The 16,315-nt window shown below is 35.6% G+C and overlaps 1 protein-coding gene across 2 annotated transcripts in view; it reads right to left on the bottom strand.

Moving 5' to 3' along the window:
- IFRD1 (interferon related developmental regulator 1) overlaps nucleotides 1-16,315 on the bottom strand; it is a 23,890-nt gene extending 7,575 nt beyond the window's left edge. Inside the window, exons 1-8 of one of the 2 annotated variants that reach the window (XM_077170470.1) lie at nucleotides 16,204-16,315; nucleotides 12,036-12,143; nucleotides 11,818-11,926; nucleotides 10,950-11,074; nucleotides 9,205-9,362; nucleotides 6,629-6,679; nucleotides 6,368-6,546; nucleotides 6,173-6,281 (exon numbers count right to left, since the gene is read on the bottom strand). In XM_077170470.1, coding sequence (XP_077026585.1) covers nucleotides 6,173-6,281; nucleotides 6,368-6,546; nucleotides 6,629-6,679; nucleotides 9,205-9,362; nucleotides 10,950-11,074; nucleotides 11,818-11,926; nucleotides 12,036-12,143; nucleotides 16,204-16,300 — 936 coding nt within the window. In that variant the 5' untranslated portion in view covers nucleotides 16,301-16,315. The remainder of the gene's footprint in view (nucleotides 1-6,172; nucleotides 6,282-6,367; nucleotides 6,547-6,628; nucleotides 6,680-9,204; nucleotides 9,363-10,949; nucleotides 11,075-11,817; nucleotides 11,927-12,035; nucleotides 12,144-16,203) is intronic. The other variant, XM_077170547.1, reaches the window with a different exon arrangement.

The following is a 16,315-nucleotide window of genomic DNA, read 5'->3' as shown; positions in this document are numbered from 1 at the left end:
TTTTACTTGCAGAAACAAATACACTGCAGAAACTGGCAATTTCCTTCCCACTTCATTGGCTACCTGTTCTTTTATGTAGCATAAACTTCTCAAAAGAAAAAAAAAGTTTAAGATTTAGAAAATAATTCAAATTAGGAAAATTCTACATCACCTTAATTTGTTCTAAGAACTAGACCTAGGAACAACCCTCAGTGGTTCTCCTGGGAGTCAGGGCAGGGGAGGTACATCTGGTAGGTAGAAGCCACAGAAGATGTTAAACATTTTACATTGCACAAGACAGCTTCCCAACAACAAAAAGTTATCAAGCCCAAAATATCAATAGTGCTAAAGGTGAGAAACCCACTCTTATTTAATCTTAGAAACGGATAAAACTCAATCTAGTTTATAATCTGTGAATCACTAAATTTAATACAGTATTAGAACTTGGAAAAAATATGTCAAATATTTTAGAAAAAGTCTCCATAAAATAATTGTGCACATCAACCCCCAACCAACATCATTCTTGTTAACCCTAAAGAGCACGCAAGGCTCTATCTGAGATCCCACAAAAGTCGCATGCACTAAGTTTACTTTTCAGAAACCTAAAACCTTTAGATGGTTCCTAGGCCACATAAGTCTTGAAACCCAGAGGCGCCAGTCTCTCCAAGAACATCAACCAGTTCCACTCCCCTGTTCCATATTGTTGATACCCCTTTTCAACATGAAAAAAGTTAGAATGGGCATAACCCAAATATCTCTAGAGACTGGGAGAAGGATCAAAGGAGGAGTTATAACAGAGAAGCTAGGATTTAACAAATGAGAGTATGACTACTGAATCATTATATTGATATTTCCTTTTAGTCTCCAGTGTCTTGGAAGAGCTAGAAGGAAAAAACAAATTGTGGAACTGTAATCCATACCAAACTTTGAAATCTGTTTTATAACCAACTGTTAAAATGTACTTTGAAATTTATTGCTTTTTTGTATATGTTGTATCTCACAAGAAAAAATACAAAACAAGAAAACCTGCTTGTTAGTTTCAACAAAGCCTGCTGAGACGTGAAATGAAAAGGGAAAAAAGAAAACTTAACAGATACAACAAAATAATCCATAAGTAGCACCTAAAAGCCAATTTACTGAAGCTTACAAGTATATAGTATATAGTAAAACTATAAACGAAAATTTGGCTCCTAGAGACAAAAATAAATCCTATCAATAAATAAAATAAATAAAATTTAATTAAAAATAATTTAAAGAGCCCAGTTATTACTACACAACAGGATCAGAAGTCCTGGATTAGAATCACAAATTTATTACTCAGTATTCCAAGCTTTTAAAATTATGAATCTGAATTTATCTCATCTGTAAAAGAAGAGAATATCTACCCTTCCACCCTACAAATGATGGTTATAAGGACTAAAGATAGTAAATATAAATTATGAAGCATTAACTATTATATGGCTATTCTAGACTGAGAGGAATTTATATAGAACTTACATTTAAAAAAATCAGTGTAGCAATCATACCTATAGGAGATAGTTTAACATCACATAAAAACATGTGTTTTATAGTCAGAAGAACTAGGTTTGAATCCCAGCATCTACCATTTAAATCCATACAGCACTGGGCATAATTACATTAGCAATCTGCCTCAGGTTTCTCTTATGTAAAATGGGGAGAGTTAATACATCCACACCTCAGTGGTTTATTATAATAGTTAAATGAACTCTAAATATATATAAAACAGTGCATAAATATTCATTAGCTTTTATTGCTATGATAGAGCTTGTTTCAGTCTAATCCAATATAAATGTGACAAACAGGTTAGCTTCAGATAATTATTTTGTACTAAAATAGCTGCTACTTAAATAAATTTTTAAAACTGAAATGGTTTCAATAAACTAAATATAAATTCTAAAACTAATTAAATGGCTTTAAAACCTTGAATGGAATTATGGTAGTGAAATGAAACCACAGAAAACTGCAAGAGTTTAAACAGAGTTGAAACAGAATCCCCTTATTAAATCACAACAGGGTGAGACAACATTAAGTTCACAAAAAATCATTCCAAATATTCAAGTTTCTATACAGGCGTCACTCGAGCACTGATTGTAAATGAAATGAAAAAAGCTGGGCCTTGCACACTACCCTAAGTGTGAAGAAATAAAAATCATATGGAAGTCTAACATTAAAATAGAAATAGATCGCTTCCCAATTCACTACAAAGTGCTGAACAGTATCCCCAGAATGGCTTTATCTGACTACTCAATCACAAAGACTTCCAATCCTTTTATTCTCTGCTGAAGCAGAATCTTTGTCAAAGTAAGGGAGACAGAGGGTTAGTTGTCCTATAAACAAACAAAACAGGGCAGACAAGGAGAATGTTGAGTTCCCCTTTCTGGAAATATATAAAATCAAAGTAATTTAGATTTTAACTCCAAGGAATGTATAGTTAAGTCTCTGGATATCTTTTCTCTGTATATATACTGCTCTGTACTGTAGCACTTACCCTGTGCAGGTCAAGGAAGAATTGAGGAAGGTTTCAGTATATACTACATTTTCTTGACTCAGGTTCGAACCTGTAATCTTCCCCGCCAAGTCTATGTTCTATTTGAAGCTATCCTATAGAATTCCTAAAAGGCTACTCCTAGACTACTGGCAGGGGAGGCAACACTCAATTCAATAACCATTATAGTAATAGCTACCACTTACATTGCACATTTACATTGTATGCGCTCTACAACCCAATGAAGTAGTTATTATTATTTCCTCCATTTTAAAGACAAGGAATAGAGAAGTTGCCTGAAGTCATCCAACTATTAAGGGTGTTGGCGAGATCTCAACGTAGGCAATGTGGCTCCAGAGTCAACTCTTACCTAAGCCAGCTCTTCAGTAAGTTTTATTTTAAGCCTCCCAGGCAGAGTTCATTATACAGCAAGATTTCAGGGTTAATAATTATCACAAAACAATTACATTAGCAAAATGTTAATAATTCAGTGCGACTCATTTGCTCCAAGAATCCTATTTTAAATCTTCCAATATACTCATCAAGGCTTTGGTTTAATTAATGTTTTGAATACCTTGTAACTACCCACCCCCCACTACACACTCCTTTCAAAATACTTATTTACTTAATAAAAAGTAGTTCATTTTTGCCCTTGGATAAGAACTTAGGGTCAAAATTAAACATGTTTGGGTAAGTTTCTTTGGCACTCCATATGATTTATGAAATCAAGGAACAAAAGACAATGTGGTGGTAATGTTTATGTTTACATAAATTTAATCAAATTCAAAATATATAAATTAAATTTGCATTATTATTTTACCTTAAGCTGCATTTCAAAGGAAAAAGAAAAGATACAAATTACCAATTCTAGTCAGCAGAGGACCATAATATTAAAAATTGGGACACCTGGTTTTTTTGTCTTGAGAATAAGGGCCTCCTAACTAGCTTGATAAAATTAAACTGATTGCTAAGATTGAGTCCAATTTCTTACATAAAGAGAATCATTAGCTATGCATAGTATTAAGTTACTTTCCTTCCCTACCTACTATCCTTCAAAAAAAGCAGAGGGAGTGGGGTCTAAGGAAAACACAGATAAAAATTCTAAGCACCTAAACATTTTTGAAATGCAAGGCTAGGATGGAAAGAGACACAACCATGGCAGGTAACCCGAAACACTGTATTAATCTTATTTGGAATGAATAACTGTTAACTTTTTTAGTTGCAGGAAAAGTTAAAAAGTATCTACTAACATTTCCTATTTAGTTACCCATTTCCCATTTATTTGGGTTTCCTTATTGCTCCTTCTTAGGTCATCATGACAATAATTATGTATGGATTCAGTGTGAAGGGAGTAAAAGCTGCTCAGTTCTAAATATCAGCACACAGCCTAATATCTGAATTATCAGCACCCCTCAGCTCTAAGATTTGAGTCATTCCTTCCTTTTCAGCAAGCCTTAGATTAGAGGTCACAAACCAGAGTGATCAACCACCTCAGAAGGCTTTCCTGGAACACTGCATTGTCAGTGGTAAAACTGGAAAAGCACAAGGCAAAACCAGGACAGATGATCACCCTATCAACAACTCAAATGCCTTCAAGAACCAAGCAAGGTGCCCCCTCCTATGTGGGACATGACTCCCAGGGGTGTAAATCTCCCTGACAAGGGACAGACAGAAATCCCGGGACAAGCCGAGACCTGGCATCAAGGGATTGAGAAGGCCTTCTAGACCAAAAGGGGGAAAAGAGAAATGAGACAAAATAAAGTGTTAGTGGCTGAGATATACCAGAGTCGAGAGGTTACCGTGGAGGTTATTTTGCATCATACTGATATCCGTTTTTAGTTTATGGTTTATTGGAGTGGCTGGAGGAAAGTACCTGTAACTGCTAAGTTGTGTGCCCATAGTCTCGATTCTTGAAGACAATTGTATAAAGACATAATTTTTACAATGTGACTGTGGAAGTGTCACACACTTTCCTTTTTGTCTGTTGCTTCTTTCATCCAGGGTATGGACAGATGAGTAAAAAATAAGGATAAAGAATAAATAAATAATAGGGGGGACAAAGGGTAAAATAAACTGGGTGGATGGAAATACTAGTGGTCAACAAGAGGGAGGGGTAAGGGGTTATGGGATGTATGAGATTTTTCTTTTTTCTTTTTATTTCTATTCCTGGAGTGAGGTAAATGTTCTAAAAAATGATCGTAGTGATGAATATACATTCAACTATGTGACGATATTGTCAGTCACTGACTGTACACCATGTATGGAATGTATGTGTGTGAAGATTTATCAATAAAAATATTTTTAAAAAAATATCAAGTGTTTGACTGAATGCCGTAAGTACTTGGAATCTCAGGTAGGACATGAGATTTTGTTGGTTTGTCCAGAGTGATGCCCTGATGAATCCCAGAGTGATTCGATCCGTGAGCGGAAAAGTATTTGCAAAGCCCCCTTCGGGGGGGGTGAGAACGGAGGGAAATTCAACCTCCCCAAGTTGAATTCTTGATATTCTCACAAGCAGTGTGGACAACCAAAGCTGTAGGCTGAGTCCCCAGTCTTCACAAAGGGTAGGTCAAGTCTACTTAAAACTTAGGCCTAAGAGTCACCCCCAAGAGAGCCTCTTCTGTTGCTCAGATGTGGCCTCTCTCTCCAGCCAACACAACAAGCAGTCTCACCACCCTCCCCTTCTCTATGTGGGACATGACTCCCAGGGGTGTGGACCTTCCTAGCAACGTGGGACAGAGATCTTGGAATGAGCTGAGACTCAGTATCAAGGGATTGAGAAAAACCCTAGAATGAGCTGAGACTTATTAGCATCAAGGGATTGAGAAAACCTTCTCAACCAAAAGGGGGAAGAGGGAAGTGAGACAAAGTGTCAATGGCTGAGAGATTCCAAACAGAGTCGAGAGGTTATCCTGGAGGTTATTCTTATGCATCAAGTAGATATCATCTTGTTATTCAAGATGTAATGGAGAGGCTGGAGGGAACTGCCTGAAAATGTAGAGCTGTGTTCCAGTAGCCATGTTTCTTGAGGATGATTGAATAATGATACAGTCGTCACAATGTTACTGCGTGATTGTGAAAACCTTGTGTCTGATGCTCCTTTTATCTACCTTGTCAACAAAGGAGTAGAACATATGGAATAAAAATAAATAATAGGGGGAACAAATGCTAAAAAAAAAAAAAAAAAAAAAAAACCCAAGCAAGTGGGTAACTAACATCAGTGAATGGAAGTAGATGAGGAAAGGCAAAGCACATGCCCCAGTCTAACAGTGACTGCATACATACGATACCAAATCTACACCAACTTAGTATTTCATCTAACTGTCTGATATTTACTATAAAGCATCCATGCATTAATTATCTAAATGTGTACTGTCTGAAAAATCCAAGCAGATCCAGATAGACAATAAACACAACTCTCTCCATGAATAGTAGAGAGAGCATTTCTAAAATTCAGTTCCACACAGAATTAAGTTCATTATAATGAACTGCACGCAAATACGGATTTATCAATCCCTACTGGCTTAAGCTCTCGAAGCATTACATTACCACTACCAAGGGCAATCAATCACTAGGTTCTTAAGCTAACCACACTCCAGAGTTATCCTCCAATTCTTAATTACAAAGGTAAAGATGGAATAATGGTCCTTGTGATGCAAACTTTTCCCTCCGCAATTAGATACTTACACTATCCATTCCTCTGGCCAATTCAAACAAAAGTGCCAAAGATTCACCAGCAGCAATTCTCATATTTACATCATCACAGGAGAGTAGACATGGAAGTTTACGTAAATGCCTAGAAAATAGTTAGTCATTACTGTATGAACACAACCAATTATGTCACTGAATATTTCTATAAAATATGAAACCAAAAATACATACATCTCAAGCTTTTTCTTTACTTCATTGATTGGGCATATGGTCAGTAATAATGTCCAGGCGAGAAGTGAGCTGATATGAAGTACCGTATTTGGAGTGCTACAAATACCATTAGTGTCTTTCTCATTGAGATATGACTTGGTGAAGATATTTTCCAAGCATTCCAGAGTTGAATATAGCTCCTAATGCATATGAATATGAAGTAAAATAACCATTTTAAATGAGAAATATGCAAATAACTGGAATCAAAAATTTTATACTTACAGTAATGTCATCTGTGGCAATAAAACAGCAAACACCAAAGCAAGTTGCACACTAAAAGAAACAAGCAAGAAAATACAGCTATGTTTATAACTTTATTTCTTATTAATTCTATATCTTCCTACTTTTGTAGTTCAATGTGAAATTGTTCAACTACATGATTATACTAAATCTCAAGTATGGTATTAAAAAGAAAGAGAACACTGGACTGAGAATCAGGAGAAGTAGGTTTCAGCCCAGGCTCTGCTACCAAACTTATGACTTCAGGCCATTTATTCAATTCCTTTGGGACTTTCCTATATTATAAAGTCAGCATGTTCAAATGAATTACATAATTCTACGATTTAGATTACTGAATTACATTTCTTACTCTATAGGAATAAAGCATTCTGAAAGGGTGAATTAACTATCTCTCAGTGTTTCCTTTTCATATGCAGTACAGATGTCTAACAGATCAATTCAAACTTCAACTCGGCCTTAAAGATAACGTTCAGACATTCGAGATTAAGAAGCCTACAGTCTCTATTAAAAACCTTTAAAATACATTAAATTTACTGAAAAATTTTAAGCACTTATGCTTAAAAGCATTTTTGCTTTTATGTAGACTCCAAAATGAAAACTTCCAAAATAGTAAGTTTCCAAGACCACACAGGAGCAGAAATCTCATAAAATTTAAATAATTGCCCCAAACTTCACACCTAAAAAAGATTCTCATTCATTTAGCCTTTATCATTTTGGAATACATTTAAAAGAGATTAGGAATTGGCCTTTGCTGGGGGAAAAAACAGGTAAATAGTGAGTAAGCTACAAGATTACAAAAGTAATGCTTACCTAATAGACTCAGAAAACAAAACTTATATACAATCTGCTTGCAAAAAGGAACAATCAATTCTGAGACAATTGTTTTAAAAAATTAACAATATCAAAAACAAAAATTTTATCAGAAATAATGGGTTAGCATAGTCTCACCACCCAAATATATCATCCCCACTCCTAAATGGTCAAGACTTGCAAATTTGTGATACTTTGCTATTTCCTTTTCTCTATTATGTCGTCACGGAAGTTCCCTGATGTTGTTACAAGAACCACTAAAGCTTTAAATCTTTAAAGTCATCATTCACATAACCACGGTCACTAGTTCTGTTCCAGTACTATGAAGACAAGTGTGATACGAATCTGCTTGGGGTCCTTATTTTATTTTCAGTATTTCATTCCAGCAAACACCAAACACTGGATATCAAAAAATACACCCATAGTCCTACATGATTTAAAAGATCCAAGAAAGCGCAGGCCACAGCGGCTCAGCAGGCAGAGTTCTCGTCTGCCATGCCAGAAACCCTGGCTCGATTCCTGGTGCCTGTCCATGCAAACAAAACAAAACAAATATCCAAGAAATTATACCCAAAGAAGGGGAACAAAAGGTAAATAACAATAGCCAATTAAATATCTTGGACTAATAACTAATGGCAGGCACAGAGATAACTGTCAAACTTGTATTTTTTTCTTCTAGGGAAGATAGATTATTTCCAGCCTCTATACAGTTGGGTAAGCCAGAGAAATAGGTATCGAAGTGACGTGCACTGGCCTGAGCCTTTGTCCTCTCACTTTTCCCATGAAGCTGCTGTATGGAAGAAGGGACACAGAGGGGGACAGAGCCATGGGATGGAGGCCTGGCATTGTGCAGTGATATGAGCAAGAATTAAAACTTCTATTCTGTTAAGCCATAAGATTTCAGGGTTCATCTGACAAAGATTAATGTCAAATGTCACTTTAATGCTAAAAGAGGAGGCTAACTTGAACAATCAACATAAACAGATTCAAAATTCAATTGGTTCACATTGGGGAAAATAGCTTAGAATTCACATATTAATTTCCAAATCCATTAAGATCACTTCAAATCTTAATGCAATGCCACAAAACATGTTCTTGTGATCACTTAGATCACTTGTGAGATAACCAAAACAGATGATGAACCAAAAACAAAATAAAAAACAAAACCCTACAATCTAATACCAAATGTTAAAGAATGGTAAATAACAAACTATTAGGGAACTAAACCTTTCTCAAACTCCAAAACTAGATGAGTACTTTACAAGTCAGAATTTCCTACATTCTACCCAAATTCATCCATGTAAAGAGCACTCAGTTTTTCTAATAAGACACTAGTCCAGGCAAACAGAAAAAGTTTGGCACTAATCAAGAAAACTTCCATTTTAATCAAGTTCTAGCTCCCTCCATTACATTTCCTAGAATAACAAAATAAGCATCCAATAAATAAATAAATGTCTCAACCATTTCCTCATGTTCCAATTAAAAATATTCTACAATCACCGTAAATAACTCAAATATATATTATCTTCAGCTTCAAAAATGTAGAAATTTTTTCTATATGGGATACTCTATGGAGGTCTCAGAAAATATTACAAGTGTCATATTAAGTATGCTCACTAAAACTAAAAGACAAATGAGAATATTAATAAAAGCCCACTACTTAACAAATGCTGTTTTCCTAGATTTTAATCAAAATGTCTAGATAACATACCTATATAGATCTATAAATTTTAAAATCAATTACTTACAGTTTGCCTAGTCTGGATATTAGCTGTTCCATCACAAATTATTTTCTTTAGGATTGGTCCAAGTGTTTTTAAAATCTCTTCACTTTCAATTCCGGGGCCCAACTGAATACAAAGAACACATGCTAATGATGCAGCTGCACGTTGCTCTTCACTCTTACCTATAAAGAAGCCAAGATGCAACTGTGACAAGTTCTTTTCTGTTGACTTATAAAGACAGCAAGTCCCCCAATTTGTTCAATTACAAAATAGCACCTATCATTTATGAAACCCTTCTATGCCTCAGATCTTAATATAAGCTATAAACCTAGTGGGGCAAAGAGCTCAAATAGTAGAAACAGAGAGACTTCATTCAAATCCTAGATCCACCACCTACAAGCCAGATGAACTTCTATTTATTACACTCTTATTCTCTAAACCAGTCTGTAAAATGGAGATTAAAGCAATCTTGAGAGTACTGTACTAGTTCAACAAAATAATGCTTTTCAAGTCAATTTTTATCTTCCATCTCTTTAATTTATTCATATTAATAATGCTCAAGTAGTCCTTGATTTTCCAAGCATTTCAGATGTATACAGCCCAAGAGGTACACTTTCAGGGTTTCCCCTCCTAAAATTTTTTTTAATAAATAAGGAATTCTTTAAAACTGTAGAAAATACATTTATAAAAAGGTAAATGTAAATTAACTCTTTTGAAAACCATACACCAAAGAGTTTGGGTAAATATTAAATATAAATTACTACTTGACAATTTATAAAATATGTGGGTTAGAATGGAATTTTTTAAAGTCATCTAGTCCAACTACCCATTCATTATAGGAGACAGTTTCAATATAAAGCACCTTTAACAAAATCATTACAATAACCCCCCAAAAAGTTGACTCTGCTAGCAACTGTACACTACCACTAACAACCTTAAATCTTCTCACTTTTCCTAGACCTTTCTCTATTCTGTACAATGATAGGGATGAATTGGATCAGGGTTTCCAAATACCTGTTCATGACCAAGTTTTCACCTAAGGTAAAATGAAAAAAAATAAAAACATTATAGCTAAGTTAATTCAATTTAAAGGAATATGTGTGCTTCCTACATTTTTGGTGCTCAAACCATTTTTTTAATAAAGAAATACCAACATAAGCTTTCATTTTCAAATGCCTTTCCTTGTGAAAATAAAATAAGCTGGCAGCCGCAAATCTTTTTCATTTTAGCAGCCCCTAAAATTTAAAAGTCTGGTAACATTAGTCTTAGGTCACTCCTTATTCTTAAAAGTTCTGATTACAACAATACACATTCTAGAATTTCTATCAGAAAGTTTTACATTTCAAATGTCCCAAGGGAGATCCTGTAAATAGCATGTCATCCACAGGTAGAATCAATATTTAAAATAACTGCAATGGGAAATGAGATGGATGATTACGCCACACTATTTTTTTTTTTTCATTGTTAGAAAAATTAAGTAGGACAGTTTTAAAAAACACCTTTTGTTAAGATTTGACACATGCTTTCAACTTCAAGCCTTTCTGATTTAACAAAATGGCAATCACCTCTTTTGATACAGCAACATATGACAATCTACCTCAATCTTTACTAGTTTCAAGATGTGCAAAACCAAAGTTTCTAATAAGTCTCATTCTGACTATTAAGTTTTAAGAGTGGGACAGTGTTCTAGTACCATTAGCAAGTGTTATTACAAGGGAAGATAACAAATTTCTTATAATTAGTTCTGCACTAATTAATAAAGGCATTACCTTTTTTCAGGCAGCGTTCAATGCTATCGGTTATAGTCATTCTTCTTTCCAGAATAAATTCATACAGCATTTTTGAAGCCATTGCATTTTTAATACCTTCAAGAGCTGCCTGCCTTGTCTTCGCACTATTTAAAACAAAATGTAAGAGAATGAACATCCACTTGGAGTTAGCTTATTCTTCCACATTTTTCTATCTAAAGATTTCTTATCTGTCATCAAGCTCTAAAAATTTTTCAATCATGTAATTTAATTTTCATCTACAACTTACCTTCTTATACAAAATACTTGAAACTACTATATGTATCACAGCAGTTTTCTATTTATTAGCTTAATAGCTACAACTTTCAATGACTTGCATAATTTTCTCAATGGTATAAGACATGTTCTCCTATATTACACACTTAAATAAACTCACATTTTTTTAAGACAAAAATGTCTAGGATTCATGTTTGCATCTTCTGGGCTTCTTAATTCCATAATTCCATTTATTTTAAGTCAGTTCTAGAGGTACTGTGAGGTCAAAAACAACTACTTTGACATTTTTCATTTTGTATTGAAAACTGGTGGGCAGGAGGCTTAAAGCAAAATTTAGTTCTTTTTTTCTAGTTGAAGATTAACATTTATTCCAAAAATCCATTTCAATTATAATCAAATACCATTAAGTATGTGCTACTATGTTACAACAACAGAGCCACTCAATTAATTTCAATCAGATGACCTAGTGGCACTTTCCTGCCTCACATTAAAAGAACAAAGGAACAGAAACCTGTAAAATTAAGCTTAGGAATAACATATTGTTACATCAGAGAACTGCAATATGTAAGGAAAGGATTAGAATCACTCAGAAGAAGTTTCCAGTATTTCCTACCTCTTATCTAGAGTCAGGTCAATGAAGCCCTTCAACTTGTACTCTAAGTCTTCCTGAGTTCCTTCCTCATCAAGGACTTCTGGTCCTACGGAGTAAGATAAATCAACCACTGTAATTTAAGTAGAAAAAAAACAAGTAAAAATATTACCTTAGCTACAAGAATTCCTTCACCTAAAATATCCTTTTATCTAAAGTTGCAAATAATTTTAAAATCATACCATCTTCAGCAAAACTGGAAGGATCACTGTAACCACTGCAATGGCTCATTGTTTCAATTGATGCATCCTCATCGCTGAAAGGTTGAACATTTAATCGATGCTGACCACCTAGTAGGGAAAAAAAAGGAAAGAAATAATTTTGTGGCCTATTAAGCAAATATTTAACTTTGGGATTTGAAAATTTAGAGAAATGTAATAATGAAAACCCAAACATTTTTAAAAAGGGATAGTTTTACTACAAAAGCGCATACATAAACATTCCTAAAATAAGAGTCAATCAGCTAACATGTATTGCAGAGCACCAACTATTGACAATACATGTTAACTTCAGAAATATATCAATCACAGAAGGCACTAGTTTTTAATGATGATTTATATGAAATATGGAACAATTACTTCAAACCATGACCTCAATTCACAAAGACAATGAATATCAATCCAGAAAATATATCAATACAGATAATCATAAAGAAAATAATAGAGGTTGTATCTTCCAAAGAGAGTGAGTGGGCTGAGTAAACATAAATTAGTGAATGGGTTAGTTTTTAGGCTTCATAATTCTTTTATGAAGAGATATGCAGGAGCCTAAGGAGTTAAGGGAGGGTGTTTTTAAATAGAACTTGAATTTATATAGGCTGTTTTAAAGACAAATTACTTTTATAAGAAGACTCCATATTCATATTTAAAACATCAAAACTACTAGTATAAATTAAAAATCTTTTTTAAAACTTAAACTGAATCTTCATTAATTTAATAAATAAATGCACAATCACTGTTATTTCGCAGGCACATTTGCAGGGATTTTAAATAAAAGCTTGTGCAGTCATTAATTATATTGAGCAATGAGTTCCAATTCTGTACTTAATGTGACCTTGACTAAATCACCTGATTTAGCTCTGAACCCAAGTTCCCTTATCAATAAAAAAGACTAAGTACATATTACTAAGTCCCTATGTTCAAAAGTCATATACTATCTTAAGATGAGCTTTTTAAACTTGTTACCTGTTTCAAGGGTTCCTGACAGTTTCGAGACAATGGTTGATAGTCACCTGATTAACTTTTACTAACATGTAAACTCAGCCTACATCTACACTGCCAAGAAAACTATTCTTATGTTAGCTGTTACTCAGCTTCCTTCTCAACTAATTCATTTCAGTGGTTTCTTTCCAAAACTCAAAAAAAGGGATTAAAAAAAATCAAGAAAAGATCCCTGTTGACTGAAACTCATCCATCCACCTTGTGAACCAAAATATTATCAATGAATTGGCACTCTAGACACATACCATCTATTTCTGGAGGGCTTATTTACCAGCATGTTCTTATTCTTTACTTAAAATGCTCATTCTGTAAATGCAATTAAGTGCTGTGACAGAGGTTATGTGCAAGAGGCCAAAGAGTTCCAAAGAGGAAGTTAAATCAGATCAGGAGGTCAAAGAGGATTCTTTGAAATGAATTTTGGTCATAAGTGTTGGATGAATGAAAACTAGGTGATAGATCATTCTAGTCAGAGGAAACAGGGTCAGTCTAAAAGGTTTCATGGTAGGTTTTATTATCTCGTGTAAAAGGTTAATTTTTTTCATTAGAATGTTCCATTACTTTAAAAGAAAAAAAGTTTAAATGGAAAACTCATTAAAGTGATAAAGACAAGCTTAGATATAAGGTTGTACTTATGTAGCTCTCATTTGAACCCCATTTCTTCTAAATGCCATTTTAAAATACCCTTCAGGAAAGTGCTAGTAAGCAAGAATGTTTGGAACAACTTTCTAGCTTTTCTACTCAATTATTATTTACACACATATTATTAAGTATAAATTCATATGAAACCTAATTCAATTTACAAAAAAAAATGATCTCACCCCCATACCTTTCCTCTGTTCCACTCAAGAGGCAACCACAGCAGGTTCTAGTATAAACTTCCAAAGATATTCAAAGAATGTATAGTTTTATAAAGTAATCAAAGAATTAGCTATTTCCATTTGCCTTGTATATGGTAAAAGTCACTGATTATTGAATTGTAAGTTTGGGAGTGGCTGAAATGGGAGATTTTATGTTCTATATATATGTTATCACAATTTAAAAAAATGTGACAGACTAAAGAGATAAGGGCATTTAAGTGTAATCATGATCCCAGACTGGATCTAACAATGGAAGAGAAAAAATGCCCAAAAGGACATTCTTGAGAAGTGAAAAAAAATTGGAATTTGGACTTAAAAGCTTTATACCAATGTTAGATATCTTGAACTTGATACCTGTCCTTAAAGTAGTCAGATAAATGAGGGTCCTTGTTCTCAGGAAACGTACATGGAAGTATTAAAGAGTTAGAGAGGCATAGTGAATGCAACCTACCTACTTTTCAAATGTTTCCATAACAGAAACAAAATGATATAACAAATGTGGCAAAATGCTAATAGTTGGTAAATCCGGATATCTGGGGGGTGGGGAGGCATAATAAAGTTGAAAAAAAATTCAGTGACTAGGCGCAACTTTTTTGCATAAGATAAAATAAGGGAAAAGACAGTAGTATTAAGTCATGAATGAGCCTTGTGATAAAATCTGAAAGCCAACCACCCATCCTGGCAGAACGCAAATAAATACAAGGAAGGAAGGTGGCTTGTCAGGATGGGATTGTTTGTTTCAAAAGGATTTAGGAAGATCACTACCGGTTTCAAAATGACTAGTTTGCTGCTTCTCCATTGTTCCTATTTTAGCAACAAAAGTTTAAAGCAAGAAAAAATAAAACTAAAAAGAATTGGGATAGAATTCAAATGTTTACTTCAGATAAGGAAAAGGTGAAATACAAGGAGGTAAAGAGGCGACCTCTTTTCAAACAGAGCAACTAAATTCCAAAACCATTTATTTGTTTTACATCTTGATTAAGAATGAACTTCAGGAACATTAAGAGTATTCAGTCGAAATAAAAAGCAATATAATTAAAAGGAAAAAACTGCTTTTCCCTTTCCCTACCCTTACAATTATCAAATATTTAATAAATAAACACAAGTTTTAGTGCTGCTAAAAATCCCATAGGAAAGCTTTTTCAAATGCCAGTTTTCAATCATCTTTAACAAGAAAATCTGCCTATTTACTTCCTAATGAATAAAGGCACATCATTCGGAGGGCCGAAAAGCGACAACTGTATAGACAAACACGTAATAGCTAATATGTGCTACCTTGTATGGTAATGCTTAGGAATATTACATTATTTAGAATCATAATCTCAACAAAACAATTACTAAGTGAGAATATTGTACCTAGTTTACTTTAAAAACTCAACCTGAGTTTAGTGGAGTGTTTCGTAAAAGAACCTTCTGTTTCTTTCTTAACTGTATGATTGATCAGTAAGCAGAAAACCTTAAATTCAGTGAAGTAGCTACCCACATCCAGGGCTTTACAGAGTGAGGAGATAAAAATCCCTGAACTTTCAACAAATTGAGTTCTGAGTTCCTCATCACCCTGGCCTATGCTGGGCTCACTGCTGAGAACCTACAGAAGGCAACACAAAGGAGAGAGCAATTTCTGCCCTGGGAAGTAGGAGAGCGCGTTAAATGGTGGTAGTCGGGCCGGGTCTCGGGGCTCCCCCGAGTAGTGTTAGGGGCAGAACCTAAGGGGCATCGCCCTGGCCTCCGCGCCTGCGCCGGGCCAGGACGCGCGGGGACTAAGGCTGCGGCGGGACAGGGATGCCGGGCAGGCTCCTCTACAGCACACCAGCCCCACAGCGCCAATTCCAGACCTCGTGACGCAAGTGTCGGTCCAAGCCAGCCCGACATTCCTCAACGCGCGGGGCGGGAGGCATTCCGAGAACTCCATGTTGGAGTCAGCTGTCTGTGACCGCACACTATAGGGGAGGGCTCCCACCATCTCAGAAGGACAGCTCTAACCCAGCCCAGCTCCCGTCACCCCGAAGCCGAAACCCTCCGGGGCCTAAGACCCACTCGCTTCCTCCCCTCCCCCACGGCCGGTGCCAAGAGTCTCGTTCGCACACCAGGTCCAAATCACGCGAGCACGGCACCCATGGTTCGCTGGGACTTGTAGTTCGCCAGCCAAGTGAGAAATCTGCGAGATGCGAAAAGTCTGAGGGAGAGAACTACAACTCCCACCATGCCCCATCATTAGAGGGTTGCTAGCGCGGCCGGCAAGCGGGATGCCGGCGGCGGGGATATCCCCTTACCTGCTGCCACCGTTGTCGTTGCAGCTGCCCCTGCGCCGCCGCCGCCGCCACCACTACCACCACGGTGGGGAGCGTTCCGCTTCTTATTCTTCGGCATCGTGGGACGCCCGGT

This window comes from Tamandua tetradactyla, chromosome 1 (assembly GCF_023851605.1).
Source record: "Tamandua tetradactyla isolate mTamTet1 chromosome 1, mTamTet1.pri, whole genome shotgun sequence".
NCBI classification, from domain to species: domain Eukaryota; kingdom Metazoa; phylum Chordata; class Mammalia; order Pilosa; family Myrmecophagidae; genus Tamandua; species Tamandua tetradactyla.
The sequence above is the reverse complement of the archived record's forward strand: the minus strand, read 5'-3'. Positions and strand labels throughout refer to the sequence as shown.